The 17,514-nt window shown below is 53.4% G+C and overlaps 1 protein-coding gene across 2 annotated transcripts in view; it reads right to left on the bottom strand.

The window, feature by feature from the left end:
* The window catches only part of SCRIB (scribble planar cell polarity protein), a 108,117-nt gene that overhangs the window by 46,315 nt on the left and 44,288 nt on the right, over positions 1-17,514 (bottom strand). For both annotated transcript variants that reach the window (XM_066337751.1, XM_066337743.1), the window contains exons 17-21: positions 9,480-9,569; positions 8,904-8,981; positions 6,064-6,378; positions 5,278-5,358; positions 391-639 (exon numbers count right to left, since the gene is read on the bottom strand). In XM_066337751.1, coding sequence (XP_066193848.1) covers positions 391-639; positions 5,278-5,358; positions 6,064-6,378; positions 8,904-8,981; positions 9,480-9,569 — 813 coding nt within the window. The remainder of the gene's footprint in view (positions 1-390; positions 640-5,277; positions 5,359-6,063; positions 6,379-8,903; positions 8,982-9,479; positions 9,570-17,514) is intronic.

The raw sequence follows: 17,514 nt of genomic DNA, 5'->3' as shown, positions 1-17,514 counted from the left end.
ACACCAGTAACCCAGCAGGGCCAGTCCCCATCACACCCCCAATAACCCAGCAAGGCTGGCCCCCATCAGACCACCAGTAACCCAGCAGGGCCAGTCCCCATCACACCCCCCATAACCCAGTAAGACCAGTCCCCATCACACCAGTAACCCAGCAGGGCCATTCCCCATCACACCCCCAATAACCCAGTAAGACCAGTCCCCATCACACCAGTAACCCAGCAGGGCCATCCCCATCACACCAATAAATCAGTAAGACCAGCCCCCATCACACCCCCAATAACCCAGCAGGACCATCCCCATCACACCAGTAACCCAGCAGGGCCATTCCCCATCACACCCCCATCACACGGATCCCAGGCAGGATTGCACCCTGCCCAGGGCCCCGCTCACCTCGATGGGGTACTGATCCTCCAGGCCCTTGCAGAGCTGGCTCCGGGGCGGCGCAGGGCTCTCCTCGGGAGGGCTGTCCCCGGGCCCGGGGGGCGGCGGGGGGGAGTGCATGCGGCCGTGGGGCGTGCCCCCCTCGCCGGGCTGCTCCGGGCCCTCTCTCTCGACCAGCAGCACGATGGTGGGGGAGGCCGCGGTAAGCAGCGCTACGGCCTGATCATGCCTGGCTTCTGTCATGTCTACCCCATTGATCTAGAACGACCCGCAAACTCGGCGTCAGACCGAGCCCTGGGGAGCCCCGGGGAGCCCTGTCCTGCTGCTGGCCCCTGCCCAAAGGCCTGTGCCCCAAAGCACCTCTTAACCCAGTTCCCTCTGACCTGGCAAAGGGGAACAGGCACCTGCTCGTTCCTCTGATCCCAGTCCCCTTCCTCCTCAGCTCTCCTGCCCCTTTCCCATGTTCCCTGCACTAGTGCTCAAGGGGACCAGGTGTGATGATGTTCCACCTCCTGCAGCCAAATGTCTCCTGGGAGAGGCAAAACCAGCGACTGGCAGTGCAGTGCCACGACACAAGCACGCGCTGAAGCCTTGTCACTGAGCCACCTGCCCTCAACAGTCACCCAAAGCCCTTACACAGACACTGCAGGCACGATCTGATGGGTGACAGGACCTGTCACCGGGCCACTGGCTGCCCAAGCTGGGCAAGGTTATGGGAGCCCAGGGAAGATTCCACCTCTAGGGCATTAAAACTGACCCCAGGTACAGAGAGATTTGAAAGAACAAAGCCTCTTCTACAAAATTAAGATTTAAAACTGCCTCCCTAGAAACTCAAAGGACTGGAAAGGACATGACTGTTCTCTATAGATGTACCAGGGGCAGAAACCTGAAGAGAGCTGAGCTGAGAGAACACAGCCAGCCAAAACAACAAAACTTGTCAGGAAAAAGCTGAAGCTGAAAATTAAATGGTTTCTAGTCATTAGGTGCTGGAAAAGCTTGCCAAAATGCACAATGGGGACATGAAAAAGGAGCTGCCAAGACGGGGTTTGATCAGCTCATGAAATAACAACGTGACTGTAACAGTCCCAGCAACTGGGCTTTGTACAGAGGCCAACTCCCCACTGCCTCATTCCCAGAAATGTGATTGGTACTTCCCAGCTCCTTCCCAGAGAGCAGTTTCTGGACTAAGCTGACACATTCCAGGGCTTTGTCCAGACCACCCGTGACCCTCCAGGACTCTCCCCACCCACAGCTGTGGGGACTGCTCTCCTTAGGACAGGCAGGGAGGGGCACAGGCAGCCCTGGACTGCCCTGGGAACTCCACGGTGTCACCTCTGCTGAGGGCACTGTCCCCCAAGGGACACCTCTGGCAGGAGCCACAAGGACGTCAAGGTAGCAGCTGGCACATGCCCACAGGAAGAGGAAGAGGAGGGATGAAAGGAACCTGGGCAATGGCTGCTGAGCACAGGACAGAGCATCAGGCAGGAGAGGTAACAAATTAACCCCAGAGGTGCCTGGCCCTTAACCCAGTGCAGGTAACAGACACAGGGCTCAGACACTCCCACATGGATCCTCAAAGCAGTCACCAGAAACAGCTGCCCAAAGGAATCACCCACACCAGAGAAGTGTGACCAAACCTGGAAACTGATTCGTAGAAGAAATGGAAATTATAAGGGCTTGTCTCAGCACATCTCCTGTAGGAAAGGGCCAAGTGGTTGCAGGAAGCTTGAGGGAGGTGTTGCAGGAATATGCAGCACTTATTATGGGACGTGTAGCAGAACAGAAAGAGGACTGGAGGTGAGGAACAAGCACAGGGAAATACAGGGGAGAACAAGAGGCTGCTGGTCAGTGCTGGTCTGGCCAAGCTCTGGGCTTGAGTCCACATCTGCTCTGCCTTCTCACATTCTGTATTTACTGTGCCAGTTCACTCTGTTCTGCAACAGCTACTGGTAAAATTCAAGCTGGACTAGCCATCAACAAAGAATCCAAAACGTGGGAAGACTCAAGAGGTGGCTGGCCCAGAAGCTGGATGAAAGCCTTGAGGTCTGACAAAGAGCCTGGAGACCTTGCTGCTTGGAGCAGAGGCTGGAGACCTGCCGACAGGAGCATTTACTGGAGTGAGGAAGGGAGGATGTGTGCACGTTCTGCCAGCAAGATAAATCCTGAGCCTGAGGGCAGGACCAGGGAGAAGCTGGCTGCTGTTCCTGCCCTGTGAGCACTACCTGTGCCCAGGTGTGCCCCTGGAAAGGTACTGCCCCCCTCCAGCCTCTGTGATTTGGGCCCAGCTGTGTCTGCAGCGTGTTCCTTCTGGAGTTTGCACTTATCCCTGCTGAAGGGAAAGCAGCAGCCGTGTGTCCAGGGACTGGGAAGGGAGGGTTCCTCAGGTCCTCTGATGGTTAACAAAGGCAACATGCAGGAGAGATTTGGCTCCTTGGTTCTGTCACCAGATCAAGGCCAGACATGCTCACTGAGTGGGAACAAGATGATCTTTAAGGTCCCTTCCAAGCCAAGCCTTGCTCTGACTCTGCAGCACTGTGATCACACTGCACACACAGATCTGCAGCAGCGTGACCCACCCTCATTTCTCACATCCCCTCTTCTGTTTTCCTGCCCCTGACAGGGGCAGATGGGGTCAGACCAGAAGAGGATGGTGGTGCCTCCCTGGAGCAGGGACCAGAGCAGTCAGAGGTGTCTCAAATGTAACAGCCCTCGGTGCATTTCACCCAGGAACTCTCCACTCCCTGGCAATCCTGATGGCTACCCAGCTTTTGGACAGCTAATTTTCCATGGCCTTCATCTAGACAGAGAGCAAGGCCAGCCATGCAGCATGGCTCCCCGAGTGCCCTGGGAAAGGGACAGTGTCTGTCCTTTCCCTGCTCCACACATTTCTCTGTGTGCCAGGGAATTGTATCATCCTGGCCAATCACTAAGGGGTCACACTGCCTCATCCATGTGTCCCTCACCACTATCCTAAATCTCCCCACAATCCGTTTTCTTCCCAGTCCCACCCCAAAAGTATCAGCTGCCCTTAGCAACTGCTCCCAATCCTGCAGCGTCCCTGCTGGATTCCCTTCCCACAACTCCAGCACTCCCCCCAGCAGGTCCCTGTGCAGTGTCTTCACCCACCAAAATGACTCCCAAGAGACACGGGAACACAGGGAATCCGGGGAGTGAGTGACAGTCACTGGGGCATGTCGAGGGGTGTTAACTCAGGGGAGACCTAGGCTGGGCTCTTCAATCCATGTGCTCAAAGCTCCCCATAGAAGGTCAAAGGAGCAATCCCAGTTCTTCTGCTAAGAAGTCCAGGAGGATTTAGAGCACAGGGGAAGAGCAGGAAGCTGTGCTGTATTTATTTTCTTAAGAGAACAGAATTCTTTGGCAAAGTGAGAGCTGAGCACGACCAGGAGACCACAGCTTTGAAAATGGGCCTTTGCCTGAGGGACCTATGAGCCCTGTACCAGCAAGGGTCCTCCCCTTCCCCATGCACCCACATCCCAGGAAACCTGGCATCGTGGGAGCTTTCCAATAAAAACGGGCAATTGCTAATTCAAAAGGGTATGGTGAGCAGGCTTGGAAATTCTGGGAGCAGTTCTGGTGAGTGTTCTCCTGAAAGGTGACACGTTCCTGCACTCATCAGAGGTGAGCCTGGGGTCTCAGCACCAAACCTGTATGGTCACACACACCTCAGCACAGGTGACCAAGGGGACCCCGCTGGGGGTGTCAGGAATAGTGACAGTCATGCCTCAGCCACGTCAGAACCCAGCAGAGGCCTGAACTCTGTAGGACATGAGCTCACACATCCCATAAGGAATGCACTGCGTGCTATTACTAGGGAATTAGATCTGCTTTTCCTATGAAGCTGCCCACAGATATAAATAGAGCTGCTGAAGCAGGGAGGAGACAGGTTTCACTTTTGAATCTGTTCTAAGGTTTTGTGTCTCCTCTTTCCACAGGTTGAGCAAACCGACCCCAAATGATGGGCCTCAGTACTGTCTCCATACCATGGAGCATCAAAACATGAGCAAATCTAAAACAGTTCAGTCCATCTGGCATTAATCACAGTCAGGGATTGATTCTGGGGAGTGGGAGATGCTATACCAGTTCAAGCTTCCTGCCAAGACACCAGTGTCAGCCCTGGGCCCAAGCTCCACCAAAACGTTGTGCCTGAGCAAATACAGCACAGCCCCAGCCCAGGGGTAGAGCAGACAGAAGCCAGCACTGACGAGGCTGTATCAGTGTTTACTCACGCCAGCGCTGTGGTAACACGTGCTCTTAGCACAGCAGCTGGGCCAGAAACCCACCACCAGCAGCAGGATCTGGAGGTTCCCTCAGAGGCAGCATGCAGCGTGGGAGGAGGGTGGGAGGTGGAGGAGAGGCTCCCGCAGGAGGGGAGTGAGGACCAGGAGCAGAGACACGAGGTTAGAGCAGTGAGATCCACACGCACAGGACGGGAGGCCGAGGCCAGAGCTCCAGTGAAGCAGGGAATCACTGAGGTCCCCCTGCACTGCTCCACAGACCCCAGGGAACCTCCTGCTCCAGCCCACGCTGACCCTGCCACCCCCCTGTGCCCCGAGGGGCTCCCCATCTCCCCATGGCCGAGCCCCCCAGCCACCACCCAGGCTCCAGAGGGACACCAGGCTCCAGAGGGACACCACGCTCCAGAGGGACACCAGGCTGGGGCAGTGCTGCTCTGTCCCCTCCCTCTGTGCCATTCCTGGGAAAAGCACTTGCATAAAGCACTTGGGGAAAGGGGAGGTGTAACTGAACCCACCACCAGACAGGAGAGAGCCACCCAAATGACACGCTCTCCCAGAAGGCTCAGGAGCTGAAAAAAGGACCCCCAAAACCCAGCTCCAGAGCAGCAGCCCCTGCAGGAGGAAGGGCCCACACACTCACCGAGATGACCCGGTCTCCGACGTGCAGGATCCCATCCCGGTGGGCTGCGCCCCCCTCGGCGATCCGGGAGATGAAGATGCCCTGGAGCACAGTCAGGAAGGTCGGAGCAGCCCCGGCTTTCCCTCACCTGAGCCTGGCTCTCCAAAGGTGTTCCCAGGCAGGTCTCAGTCCTCTCCCCTCCACAGACCCTTCCCCTGCCCTGACACTTTCTAGTTGCTCCCCACTCCACACAAACCCTCTGCTCCCAGAGCCCCTGACAGCAAAGCCCTGCTGTGGCCCAGAGCCTGGAATCTGTGCCAAGAGGGCAGCAGCAGGATTAGATATCACTGGCAGGGATTGGGAGCCCCAGCCCCCCTCCTTCTATAAAAGAGATGGAGAGGGACTTTGGACAAGGGCCTGCAGTGACAGCATGAGGAACGGCTTCCCAGACTGGCAGAGAGCAGGGTTGGATGGGATATCAGGAAGGAATTGTCCCCTCTGAGGGTGGTGTGGCCCTGGCACAGGTTGCTCAGAGAAGCTGTAGCTGTCCCATCCCTCAAAGTGTTCCAGGCCATGGTGGGCAGGGCTTGGAGCAACCTGGGACAGCGGAAGCTGGCCACGACTAGGGGATGGAATCGGTGACACTTAAGGTCCCTCCAAACCCAAACTACACTGGAATTCCACGGCTCCCTGACTCAGGAACACTTGGCTCTCAGAGACCACCCGGCACACCAGCCCAGGGCCAGGCTGCAGCGCTGCACGCCCAGGGACGGGGGAGATTCGGGGATCCCAGGGGATGAGACTGACCGTGTCCCCGGCCCGGTACGGAGTGGAGCCCTTGCCCCCGGCGATGCTGAAGCCGAGGCCCTTCTCGTTGCGCACGAGGCAGGTGGAAAACCTCTGTGTGTCCGGAGCCGGCTCGGGGCCCTCGGGGAAGCGCAGCCCCCCGCGCCGCTCCCGGGGGCTGTAGTCGTCCTCGGGGCGCAGCGGGGTGACGGTGATGGCGTTCTCCGGCTCCACCATCCGCTCCCGCAGCACCGTCATGGCCACGGAGCTGCCCGAGCCCCGCAGCGCCTCCACGGCCACGTGGTGCTCGGCACAGTGCAGGGACACGCCGTTCACCTGGGCACACACAGGGACGGCTTCCCGTCACACGCGGCCCGGAGCAGCGCACAGTGCAGAGCAACACAGAGCCCGGAGCAACACAGAGCCCAGAACAACACACAGCCCAAAACAACATATAGCTCCAGCCAATACACAGCTGAAACCAACACACAGCCCAAACCAATACCCAGCCAAATCAACACACACACAGCCCGGAGCAGTGCACAGCGCGGACCAACACAGAGCCCGGAGCAACACACAGCCCCGAGCAACACACAGCCCAAAACACACAGCCCTGACCAACACAGAGCCCAAAACAACACCCAGCCCAAAACACACAGCCCTGACCAACACACAGTCCAAAACAACACACAGCTCTGACCAACACAGAGCCCAAATCAACACACAGCCCGGAGCAACACACAGCCCAAACCAACACACAGCCCGGAGCAGTGCACAGCTCTGACCAACACAGAGCCCAAACCAACACACAGCCCGGAGCAGCGCACAGCCCAAAACAACATATAGCTCCAAATCAACACACAGCTGAAACCAACACCAAGCCCAAACCAACACCCAGCCAAATCAACACACACACAGCCCGGAGCAGCACAGCGCTGACCAACACAGAGCCCAAATCAACACACAGCCTGGACCAAAACAGAGCCCAAATCATCACATAGCTCCAAACCAACAAACAGCTCAAACCAACACCCAGCCCAAACCAACACACAGCCAAACCAACACACAGCTCTGACCAACACAGAGCTCAAATCAACACATAGCTCCAGCCAGCACACAGCTCTGACCAACACCCAGCCCAAACCAACACATAGCTCCAGTCAACGCACAGCCAAATCAACACACAGCATCGACAGGTACCCAGCCCAAAACAACACACAGCTCTGACCAACACACAGCCCTGACCAGCACACAGCCCAAAACAACACACAGCCCAAAACAACACACAGCCCAAAACAACACACAGCCCAAAACAACACACAGCTCTGACTAGCACACAGCCCAAACCAACACATAGCTCCAAACCAACACACAGCTGAAACCAACACCCAGCCGAAACCAACACCCAGCTCTGACCAACACACAGCCCAAAACAACACACAGCCCAAAACAACACACAGCCCAAAACAACACACAGCCCAAAACAACACACAGCCCAGACCAACACACAGCCCAGAACAACACACAGCCCGGAGCAGCACAGCTCTGACCAACACACAGCCCAAACTAACACACAGCCCAGAACAACACACAGCCCAAATCAACACATAGCTCCAGTCAACGCACAGCCAAATCAACACACAGCACTGACCAGTACCCAGCCCAAACCAACACACAGCCCTGACCAGCACACAGCCCTGACCAACACACAGCCCAAAACAACACATAGCCCAAAACAACATCACTCCAGCCTCACACACAGCCCCACCAACACACAGCCCTGACCAACACACAGCTCTGACCAATACACAGACCAGACCAGCACACAGCCAAATTAACACCCAGCCCAAAACAACACACAGCCTCCCCTCAGACACAGCTCCAATCTCACACACAGCCCCCCCTCACACACAGCCCCAATCTCACACACAGCCCCCCCTCACACACAGCCCAAATCTCACACACAGTCTCCTCTCAAACACAGCCCCAACTCAGCCACTGCTGCCCCAGGAACTGGCTCAGCCCTGCCTCACCCGGGCCCTCCTCCCACAGTTGTGTCCAGACCTCTGGGAAGTTTTCCTGCATTCTTACAGCACCTGCTACCTGTCCCAGGTCAGGGAAACCAAGGAAATGGTTTCCTTTCAGAGGAATTCTTTCCCACAGGGAGTCGTAAATTCCCTACACCTGTATCACCCCTACAGGCAACATCCCAGACAGATAACCCTCACACAGAAACATCTCCACCAACAAAATTCAACACAACTCAGGTTCATCTTCCGGAAGGGCCATCCACCTGCTCACATCCTTGGAACACCTGGAGCTGTCAGTGTGACAGTCCCTCAGTGTGGGGAATGTCACAGAGCAGGTCACCTGGAGCGTGGCACGTAAGGGAGAACCAGGGGATAAGGCCCAGGCTGCCTGAGCTGGATGGGGCTTGGAGCAACCTGGTCTAGTGGAAGGTGTCCCTGCCCTTGGCAGGAGCTGAAATGAGATGGGTTTTAAGGTGCCTTCCCACCCAAACAATTCCCATGGCTGGCTCCCTGGGAAACAAGTTATTTTACAGGGTTCACTTTTGCCCTGCCCAGGTATGCACAGCTCAGCCTGCTGGGGATGTATTTTTTCCCACCTGGGTCACACAATACTTCAGAGCTGGGCCAGAGTAAATGCAGGAGCTTATAAAGCAATAAAAGATTCATGGTAACACAAATTAAACAACTGTCTCTGAGGATTTTGTTCAGCCCTTACACATCTCCTAATGCTCGATTTGGTCTAAAACATGTGTGATGCAAACCCATCCCCATCCGTCTCACACCTCCACTCCAAGTTACCAGCAGCATTTGCTTTGTCACAGAAGTCCTTACCTCCAGAAGCTTGTCACCAACACGGACCCCTGCACGAGCTGCAGGGCCCTCCTCAGACACACGGGAAATAAAGATGCCCTGGAAACAAAACCATCTCTTATATGGAGAGCCCATTCCTTACCCCTTCAGAGACCCCTCAGCTCCAAGGAGAGTCCTGAACCCACAATGAGGGGACGTGGCAACTACATCAACCCGCTCAGGAGCTGGGAAAAGGGAACAGAAACCTCACTGCAGGGCTACCCCAAGGTGACAAGGGGGACAGAAACTCCACGGCAGGGCTGTCCCCAGGGAATGGCACATTAACCCTCCTCCAGTGGGACTGGCACACGATGCAGCTGATGCCACCAGGAGGGGAACAACCCCACACCCTGTGCCCCAGGACACAGCTGGGGAAGAACCCTCTGCTCCCACGGCTGCTCCAGGTCAGACCACCCTGGTTCAGGGGCAGGGTCTTGCTTTGGGGGGATTTGGGGCTGCTCCCCCCCGGCCCCACAACGCTCAGGTGCGAGGACACGCAGGCGACAGAGAAGCAGGCCCCAAGGCAGGTGCCTGAGCAGTGACCCAGCCCAGCCTTACCTCGTCATCCCCCTTATAGGGCGTGGAGCCCTTGCCCCCCGCGATGCTGATGCCCAGCCCCCCCGTCTGCCGCAAGATGGTCAGCGTCAGCTGCAAGCACAAGGGACAGTGGTTATGGGTCAGGGCAGCCCAGAACAGGGGACAGCTCTTTAAACAGACAACAGCAACTCCGAGGTGACTGCTGGCACCTGTGGGGGAGCCGTGGAACCACCACCACCACAATGCACCAAACACAAAAATCCCTTCCCACGGCTGAGTCCTGACCCAACAGTCAGCTGGCTCACGGTGGACACGGCAGGAGGGGACTCCACCACAAAGCAAACTGGGCAGCCACGGACTGGAACTGGGTCACAGAACAGGCAGGGACAGCATTCACACCACAGCCTGGCTCTGGTGGGGCTCCCTTTGAGGGTCATTCCATCGGCCACTGGGGGATTCCAGGTCACCCCAGCGTAGTTTGCAGTGACAAGGATGGCACCTTGTCCAGAATACTCTGGATGGACACTTGGCTTTGTTGTATTGATGGAAATCCACACACAACTCCAAAAAACCCCATCTGTGCTGTCCAGATCCTCTGCTTCCCTCTGCCCCAGCTGCTCAGGATCGCAGCTGAGCAATCCACAAGTCTTCTACCTCCTACCTCCCACCTCTGCATACCCAACTGTGCCCACTGCCAACAGCTGACCTGACTTGACCTGAGGCTGTTTCTTTCAAGGACACCAGCATGAACCATTCACAATGCCACAGTCAGGAGAAGGAAGACAGGGAGCATGTGGTAGGATATAGGGAAAGGAACAGGATAGGCAGGACTCTCTCAGGGCCAAGGACCAAGGAGCTGGTGAGGTAAGGGACAGAAATGAGCAGAGACTCCTCTAGAGAACCAGATTTGCTGTCCTCCGTGTCACCTCTTCGGGAAAAAAGCCCAGGATGGAGAGAGGCTGCTGCAGAGATGTCAAGTGTCAGTTCCACATGGCCACAGCATGGGCAGCAGAGGAAGCACGTTACCTTCCTCAACACTTCCCTTCCAACCCTCCTTCACCTCTACAATAACAGAACCAATCTCTTGTGGAGCTCCATATTCTGCTAAATTTAAAACAAAAACCAAACCAAAAAATCACCCAGGAAATGTGAAATAAACTGAGGTGCTCTGCCCGTTCCTTTGGCATCCAGTTAACAGCACAGCAGAATGCTCCCAGGGAATTCCCTGATTCTAGACCTACCATCAGTTCACTGTCTCTGGTGCAAGAGCCAGAAACTGAGTAAAATTCCAAGTTTTGGAATACCCAAGTAAGACAGAAATGGGGTACTAATGAGACAGCCCAACTCAAACCAGCTCCTGACCAGACAAATGCTTCTTGCATGACCATGTCTGCTGGGAAACAATTACAAAACCCATGTTTCTCCATCCAGACTCACTGGATTCTAGAAATGTTCTGAAGACTCACATCTGTATTGTTGAAGGAGTGTTTGGACACTGCTCTCAGGCACATGGGAGGATTTTTGGGGTTGTTCTGTGCAGGGCCAGAAGCTGGACTTGATGATCCTGGTGATCAGGAAATTGTGTAATTCTACTTCAACACAAAAGCTTCTAAGGATGATAGAAAACCAGGTCTTCAGGCAAGGATGACAGACTAGTCCGATAGCAGGATGTGGTATTTCCCAGGAAGACAGCTGATGGTCCTGCTCAGTGCCCGAATCCATTGGACAGGATCATGATTTTGGACAAGGACTGAGGACTGCCTGATGTCACTGGTCACAGGGAGTCACCTCCAGCTGCATGGGAAGCTGATGCTGTAAACTAAGAGAAAGATACACCACAAACCCCCTGGATTTCACTCATTGAGCAAACCAGTCTGAAAACATGGGGAAACCTCGGGAAGAACCTTCTCTCCATAATGTACACTGAAAACCCAAACACCAAGAAGAAAACAGGACAGGTTACTGAGACAACTGCAGCAAAGGGGCTTGAACTAGATACAAACATAAGTAGGCTGAAAAGAAGATTTCAAACTCCAAAGCAAATCAGTTCTACCACAAAAAACAGTGTGGTGAGAAACAGAATTGGGGGATGTTTGAGGTCTATGCAAAGAGTAACTGATGTGACTATGAACCTTAAAAAGAAGGATCTGGATCCAGCAGCCTGTAATGGCCCTTTGTATTGCAGCTCAGGCTGTTTCTTGCACTAAACCTTCAGTTGTTTGTTTCCCAATGCTCCCCTTTCCCAAGGCTGCTCCTGGGCTGCCACGATGTTGGACTGGCGCTGAAACCACAGCACAGAGCAGCTCCCAGCAGGGACAGCTCAGCTCCCTCCTTGCCACTGCTCCAGCCACGGACTTCACTGGGCATTTTACTCTTTGTTACTTTTCCCCCAAAGGCAGGGATCCACCCACAGCCCATCTCAGATGATCTGATCTGTGCTGCTTCCCACCAAAACTTGCTGCTTCTTCCTCTGCAGAGAGCGTAAACCTCCATGGAGAGCACTCCCAGCTCCTCAACAGGGGTCCAGCCCTGCACAGAAAGTGCTGCAGTGCCAGGGGAAAGGGGGGTAAACTGAAAAAGCTGCCACCCTTCCCCCTGGGCTCCCACTGGGAACCACCCACCACCAGAGGCACTGGACATGACCCAGGGAAGCAGTTTTACCTCTTCCCCTCAGTCCTGCCTGTGGCTCTGCCTGTGCCTCTCTGGGGACACACCAAACATGAACTGGGGCCGCCTCAAGACAGTTTTCATTTGGTTTCTGGTGTAAAACTGCTTTTTAACACTGAATCATGGAATGATTTGGGTGGGAAGGGACCTAAAAGCTCACCCACCCACCCATCTCTGTTAACAGATTCACTTGCTCCTGTGTTGGGGAGGATGAATCAGGGAAACCTTATCAATATGATTGCTTAGCAAAAGATTCTGAAAATATGAAACCTATAATCGGGATAGAAATGAAAGCTGACTTTGAGTTGTAGGATACTAAGTTTTAGTTACTACAGAACCTGAAAACAATGGTCTGGCTGAAGGAGAATCCCTTTTGATTGAGCAGAACCCTTTCTGCTGGCTAAGGGATCCAAAGGTCAATGTAGTAAAACAGAAGTTTAAAAAGCAGTTTCTAGAGTTTAAAATATAACACAGTATGGTGATATAGTAGTTCTCATAGGCTGTATGTAGATTCTATAGGATTTTGTGTCTTGTGTTGGTTGGTCACTGAAAATCAGAATATTCATCACAAAAGGAGATATAATGGATTGTAACAAGGACCTCGCTCTCTTACCTCTTACTTCTTAACTCTCTTACCTCTTCCTCCTCTCCTTCCCGCTGCTCTTTGCTCACTCTTCCCCTTCCTCTTCCCCCTACTCTTGCTCTCTCTTACTCTCTTTCCCCTGCCACTTTGCTCTCTCGCTCCCTCCTCACTTAGCCCATATCCTCCTGTTCTTTCTCCCTCTCTCTTTGGGACTCCCCTCCAGCCCAGGCTGGTGGCTGAAGCCAAGGCCCTTTTTACCCTTGCAATAAACCCACATGTTCTAGAATATAGAGATTGGCAGAATTCCTTGTCCCAGCTGTCCGTAGACTTGCCTACACTCCTGCAAGAATCCCCAGCTTTCAGGAAACAACTGTACACACCAGAAGTGTTGCACAGACTCCCTTTCAAGCAGCAGCCAGGGACATCTGTGTGCTGCCCTACAGATTTGGGGCACTCTGAATTTGCTGCTGTGCAAAACTCATCACTGAGAATTCCTGAAGCCTGTCAGGGGCACGGCAGAAACTGAGGCAGAGACCAAGCATCACATCCACAGGACTCAAGGGACAAAGCTCAGAGCTGTTGTACTTGAGAGCTGCTGAGTGGCCAAGTTCTTCCTCCAAACACACCCAAGAGACAGAAAGTTTCTGCCAGCACAGGCATCACTTTATAAAGGGCTGCACATGTGGATGCACACAGCTGGGGTCACTCTGGGGCCTCTGTAACAAGAAGGACATTGAGGGGCATCAGCAAGTCCAGATAGAGGAGCAGAGCTGGGGAAAGGTCTGGAGCACCAGGAGCAGCTGAGGCAGCTTGGGGAGGCTCAGCCTGGAGAAAAGGAGGCTCAGGAGGGACCCTCTCAGTCTCTACAACTCCTTGACAGGAAGGTGGAACAAGATGGGGGACAGGCTTTGCTCCCAGGGAACAAGGGACAGGATAAGGGCCAACAGTCTCAAGTTGCACCAGGAGCAGTTTAGGTGGGATACTGGGAAAACTCCTTCCTGTAAATGGCTGTCCAGCCCTGGCATGGATTGCTCAGGACAGGGTGGAGTCCTCATATCTGGAAGTGTTCAAAAACCATTGGATATGGCATCTGAGGACATGGTTTAGTGATGAACGTGGTGGTGATGCTGGGTTGATGGTTGGACTTGCTGATCTTCAAGGTCTTTTCAAACCTGACTGATCCTCTGACTCTCAGTGTCCAATCCTCGCATTTACATGTTCCAGAAGATTTATTTGAGACTGTCATACTGACACAGGAAATGCAACTGCAATAAAGAATCTGGATTTATGTTGGGACAGACATGTGACAAGGGACATGAAGGTGAGGGATCCCACTACAACAGCAGCTGAAGAATCCACTAAATATCATCAATAATCTTTTCAAAAATCAAAAGGACTGAACGACTTGTGTTCAAGAGTCCCAACATTTACCTGAGATCTCTGGGATGCTTATAGAGCATTTCCAAAATTCTGGGCTTTTTTTTACCCTGAGATCCCTTATATTGTGCTGATGGACTGAGAGACTACCCAGAATGATCCTGTAACCATCAGCTCCTGATCCAGACACCATTCCAGACAAATAACTGAGGAACACCTGTGCCTTTTACCAGGCACACAAATGGCTCTCAGGAGAAACAGCTGAATTTATGAAAATGAGCTATCTCAAAACCCAAACTCCCTCATTCTGAGAAGACTCCAGACTTGGCTGATGGAGTGAAGATGCACTAAGCAGCCTTGTGCAAAGCTGTGCTCCAAGACCTGGCCCTGACATCACCCAGTGCAGGTTCAGCTGTGTGCTGTACAAGCCAAGAACCAGCGAAGAGTCATCGGGACAGAAACAAGAATTTGGGTTCTGTCAAGTTGTATCAGGAGTGGCTTTACTCTAAAGCTGACAGAATTGAAATAATTCCATATGAGGGGAGGCTGGGAGCCTTCCAGCTCAGGAGGGGAAGAGAGACCCTTTTTATCTTCTCATGCCATTAATAACTTTATAGGAGATGATTATTCCACGTTTGTAATTGCAAAAGAATTAGGGATATTCAGTGGAACTCAGTAAGATACCAAATGAAGTATCAGAGGAAGGCTTAAATGCTTTTTGATATAAAGCTCAAGTAAATTACATAATTTACTGCCACTAGATTCTGTGGGACTGGAACATATCAAAGGAATGGGAGAGGATCAGACAAAATCATGGATGGCAGTTCCATGGTGCCTCATACAAGAGCCTGAACAGACCAGAAATCTTCATCCAGAGAGGGCCAGGAGCTGAGCACCCACCAGTGAAAGGATCCCTTTGTCCTGCTGAGATCTGGGCCCCTCAGCTCCTGTCACTCTGACACACATTCAGTCAGTGTAACACAACACAACATGTCAGTCTGTAACTGTCACACAGCCTCAAGGTTCAGCTTGGACAACAGGAAAAGTTTCTTCCTAGAAAGAGCCACCAGGCTTTGGCAGGGGCTGCTCAGGGAGGTGGGAGAGTCACCACCCCAGAGGTGTGCAAGGAATGAGTGGATGTGGCACTCAGTGCCCTGGTCTGGTGACAAGGTGTGGACCACTCAGGGCCTGATGGTCTTGGAGGTCTTTTCTAACCTAAATAATTCTGAGATTCTGCTCACTTCTGGTGCATACAGCTGGGACATGGAAGAGCAGGAGCTGGAGAAACTGATTCACCAGGAAAGATGAGAAGAGCTAAATCTGTCTGGCTTTGGTCAGTGACAGCTCACGGGGACAAGGAGACAGGCTGAAAATAACAGTGAGCAAAAGGGAGATGGGAGATTGCTGTGTGACTGCTGAGAGCTGAATTAACCCCAGACACTGGAAAAGGAACACTGAGGAGAAGTGGCCCTGGCAGAAGAGCAGCCCCTGGACATGGGCTGGAGGTTTCCTGGCTCTGATGTTACTCCTTCCTCTGTTCCTGTGGGTTTAGTTCTCAAAGGAAAGGGGGTCTGAAGGGCAGGGAGGGTGGGCACAGTGCAGAGGAGTTTGAGTATTTCACTGACTTCTCACTGAACACCTCCAACAAAACCAGTGCAAAGCAGAGAACCCTGAACGAGACTGTGACAGCAGCACCGGGAACATGGGACAGGGACTGTCACAGCCCCACTGGTGACAGCCACAGCCCCACAGGTGACAGCAGCACCGGGAACATGGGACAGGGACTGCCACAGCCCCACTGGTGACAGCCACAGCCCACTGGTGACAGCAGCACTGGGAACAGATGGGACAGGGACTGTCACAGCCCCACTGGTGACAGCCACAGCCCCACAGGTGACAGCAGCACCGGGAACATGGGACAGGGACTGTCACAGCCCCACTGGTGACAGCCACAGCCCACTGGTGACAGCAGCACTGGGAACATGGGACAGGGGCTGTCACAGCCCCACTGGTGACAGCCACAGCCCCACTGGTGACAGCAGCACTGGGAACATGGGACAGGGACTGTCACAGCCCCACTGGTGACAGCAGCACTGGGAACAGACAGGACAGGGACTGTCACAGCCCCACTGGTGACAGCAGCACTGGGAACATGGGACAGGGGCTGCCACAGCCCCACTGGTGACAGCCACAGCCTCACTGGTGACAGCAGCACTGGGAACAGATGGGACAGGGACTGTCACAGCCCCACTGGTGACAGCCACAGCCTCACTGGTGACAGCAGCACTGGGAGCAGATGGGACAGGAGACCTGCCATGCTCAGGGTGCTGCTCTGCTCCTGCTCCTCCCTTCACCAGGAGACCCAAGGACGGTGACATTTCGCAGAGGGAGAAGGAAGCGAGGATGCCTTTTTACAACACGAAAGATGGTGACATTTAAAGCACCAATAAAAGCCAAGGTTCCTACAGACACATGAATATCCATGTATCATGTGAGACTGAGAGCTGTGTGCCATGGCTATAGACTCATGAAGAGATTTAGAGTATTGCTGTGTGTCTATATAAAGGTATGATTTCATCTTGGTGCACGAAGGGAATGTTTGCAGTGAAAACAATCCTCCAGTGGGACAAACTCCACGGGAGGTGCTGATTCACACCCCTCAGGGCCAGAGTGGTGACAACCTCACCAAGGCTCTTCCCCACAAAACCTTGAGCCTTTTGAGGCCCCTCCAGCCTGGGATGGCTCGTGATTCAAGGATCAGTTATTTAATTCGTGAACTAGGGAAACTGGGACTTCAGAAGCTGGTACTGCCTTCTCATCACCACTGGGATCCAACTCTATCATGGGCACAGAAACACACAAAGAAGGGAATCCTGCAAGGATCTGGGCTGGCCAAACTATGGAATACAGAGGACAGGGTCTCTCTGGGAATGAGAACACTCAAATGCTTAAAGAGAAGCATAAAGCACTGTCCAAAGCCACCGATCCTCAAACCATTTCAGAACCAGAATCAGGACAAAACCTTACACCCTGATTCAGCTGGAACAGGTAACAACACTAGAACACATTCTATTCTATCTCTTCAGCAGCACAGAATTTTTATTCCTATTCTTACTGACCCTTCTTGTGTAGTGAAATCCTTGGAGCAGTCATTTTTCTGCACTATATTTGCCACTATAAAATTCCACTGGAGACTCTCCTCAGCCCTGCAATTTCAGACTGTTCTAAAGGTCAATTTTGCCCGTCATTTAATATACAATTACAAGACTATAAAGACTGGGGGAAAAAAAATCTATTTCAACACTGTGCTGCTAAGTACAGGCCTTGCAGGAGGAAAGTAATTATCCAAGGAACAGTGGAATATATGGAGAACTTTCATTAAACCTGGCATCACCTGATTTACAACACACAGGCAGAGACTCGCCTAAG

Source organism: Sylvia atricapilla, chromosome 1, assembly GCF_009819655.1.
Source record: "Sylvia atricapilla isolate bSylAtr1 chromosome 1, bSylAtr1.pri, whole genome shotgun sequence".
Lineage (NCBI taxonomy): Eukaryota > Metazoa > Chordata > Aves > Passeriformes > Sylviidae > Sylvia > Sylvia atricapilla.
The sequence above is the reverse complement of the archived record's forward strand: the minus strand, read 5'-3'. Positions and strand labels throughout refer to the sequence as shown.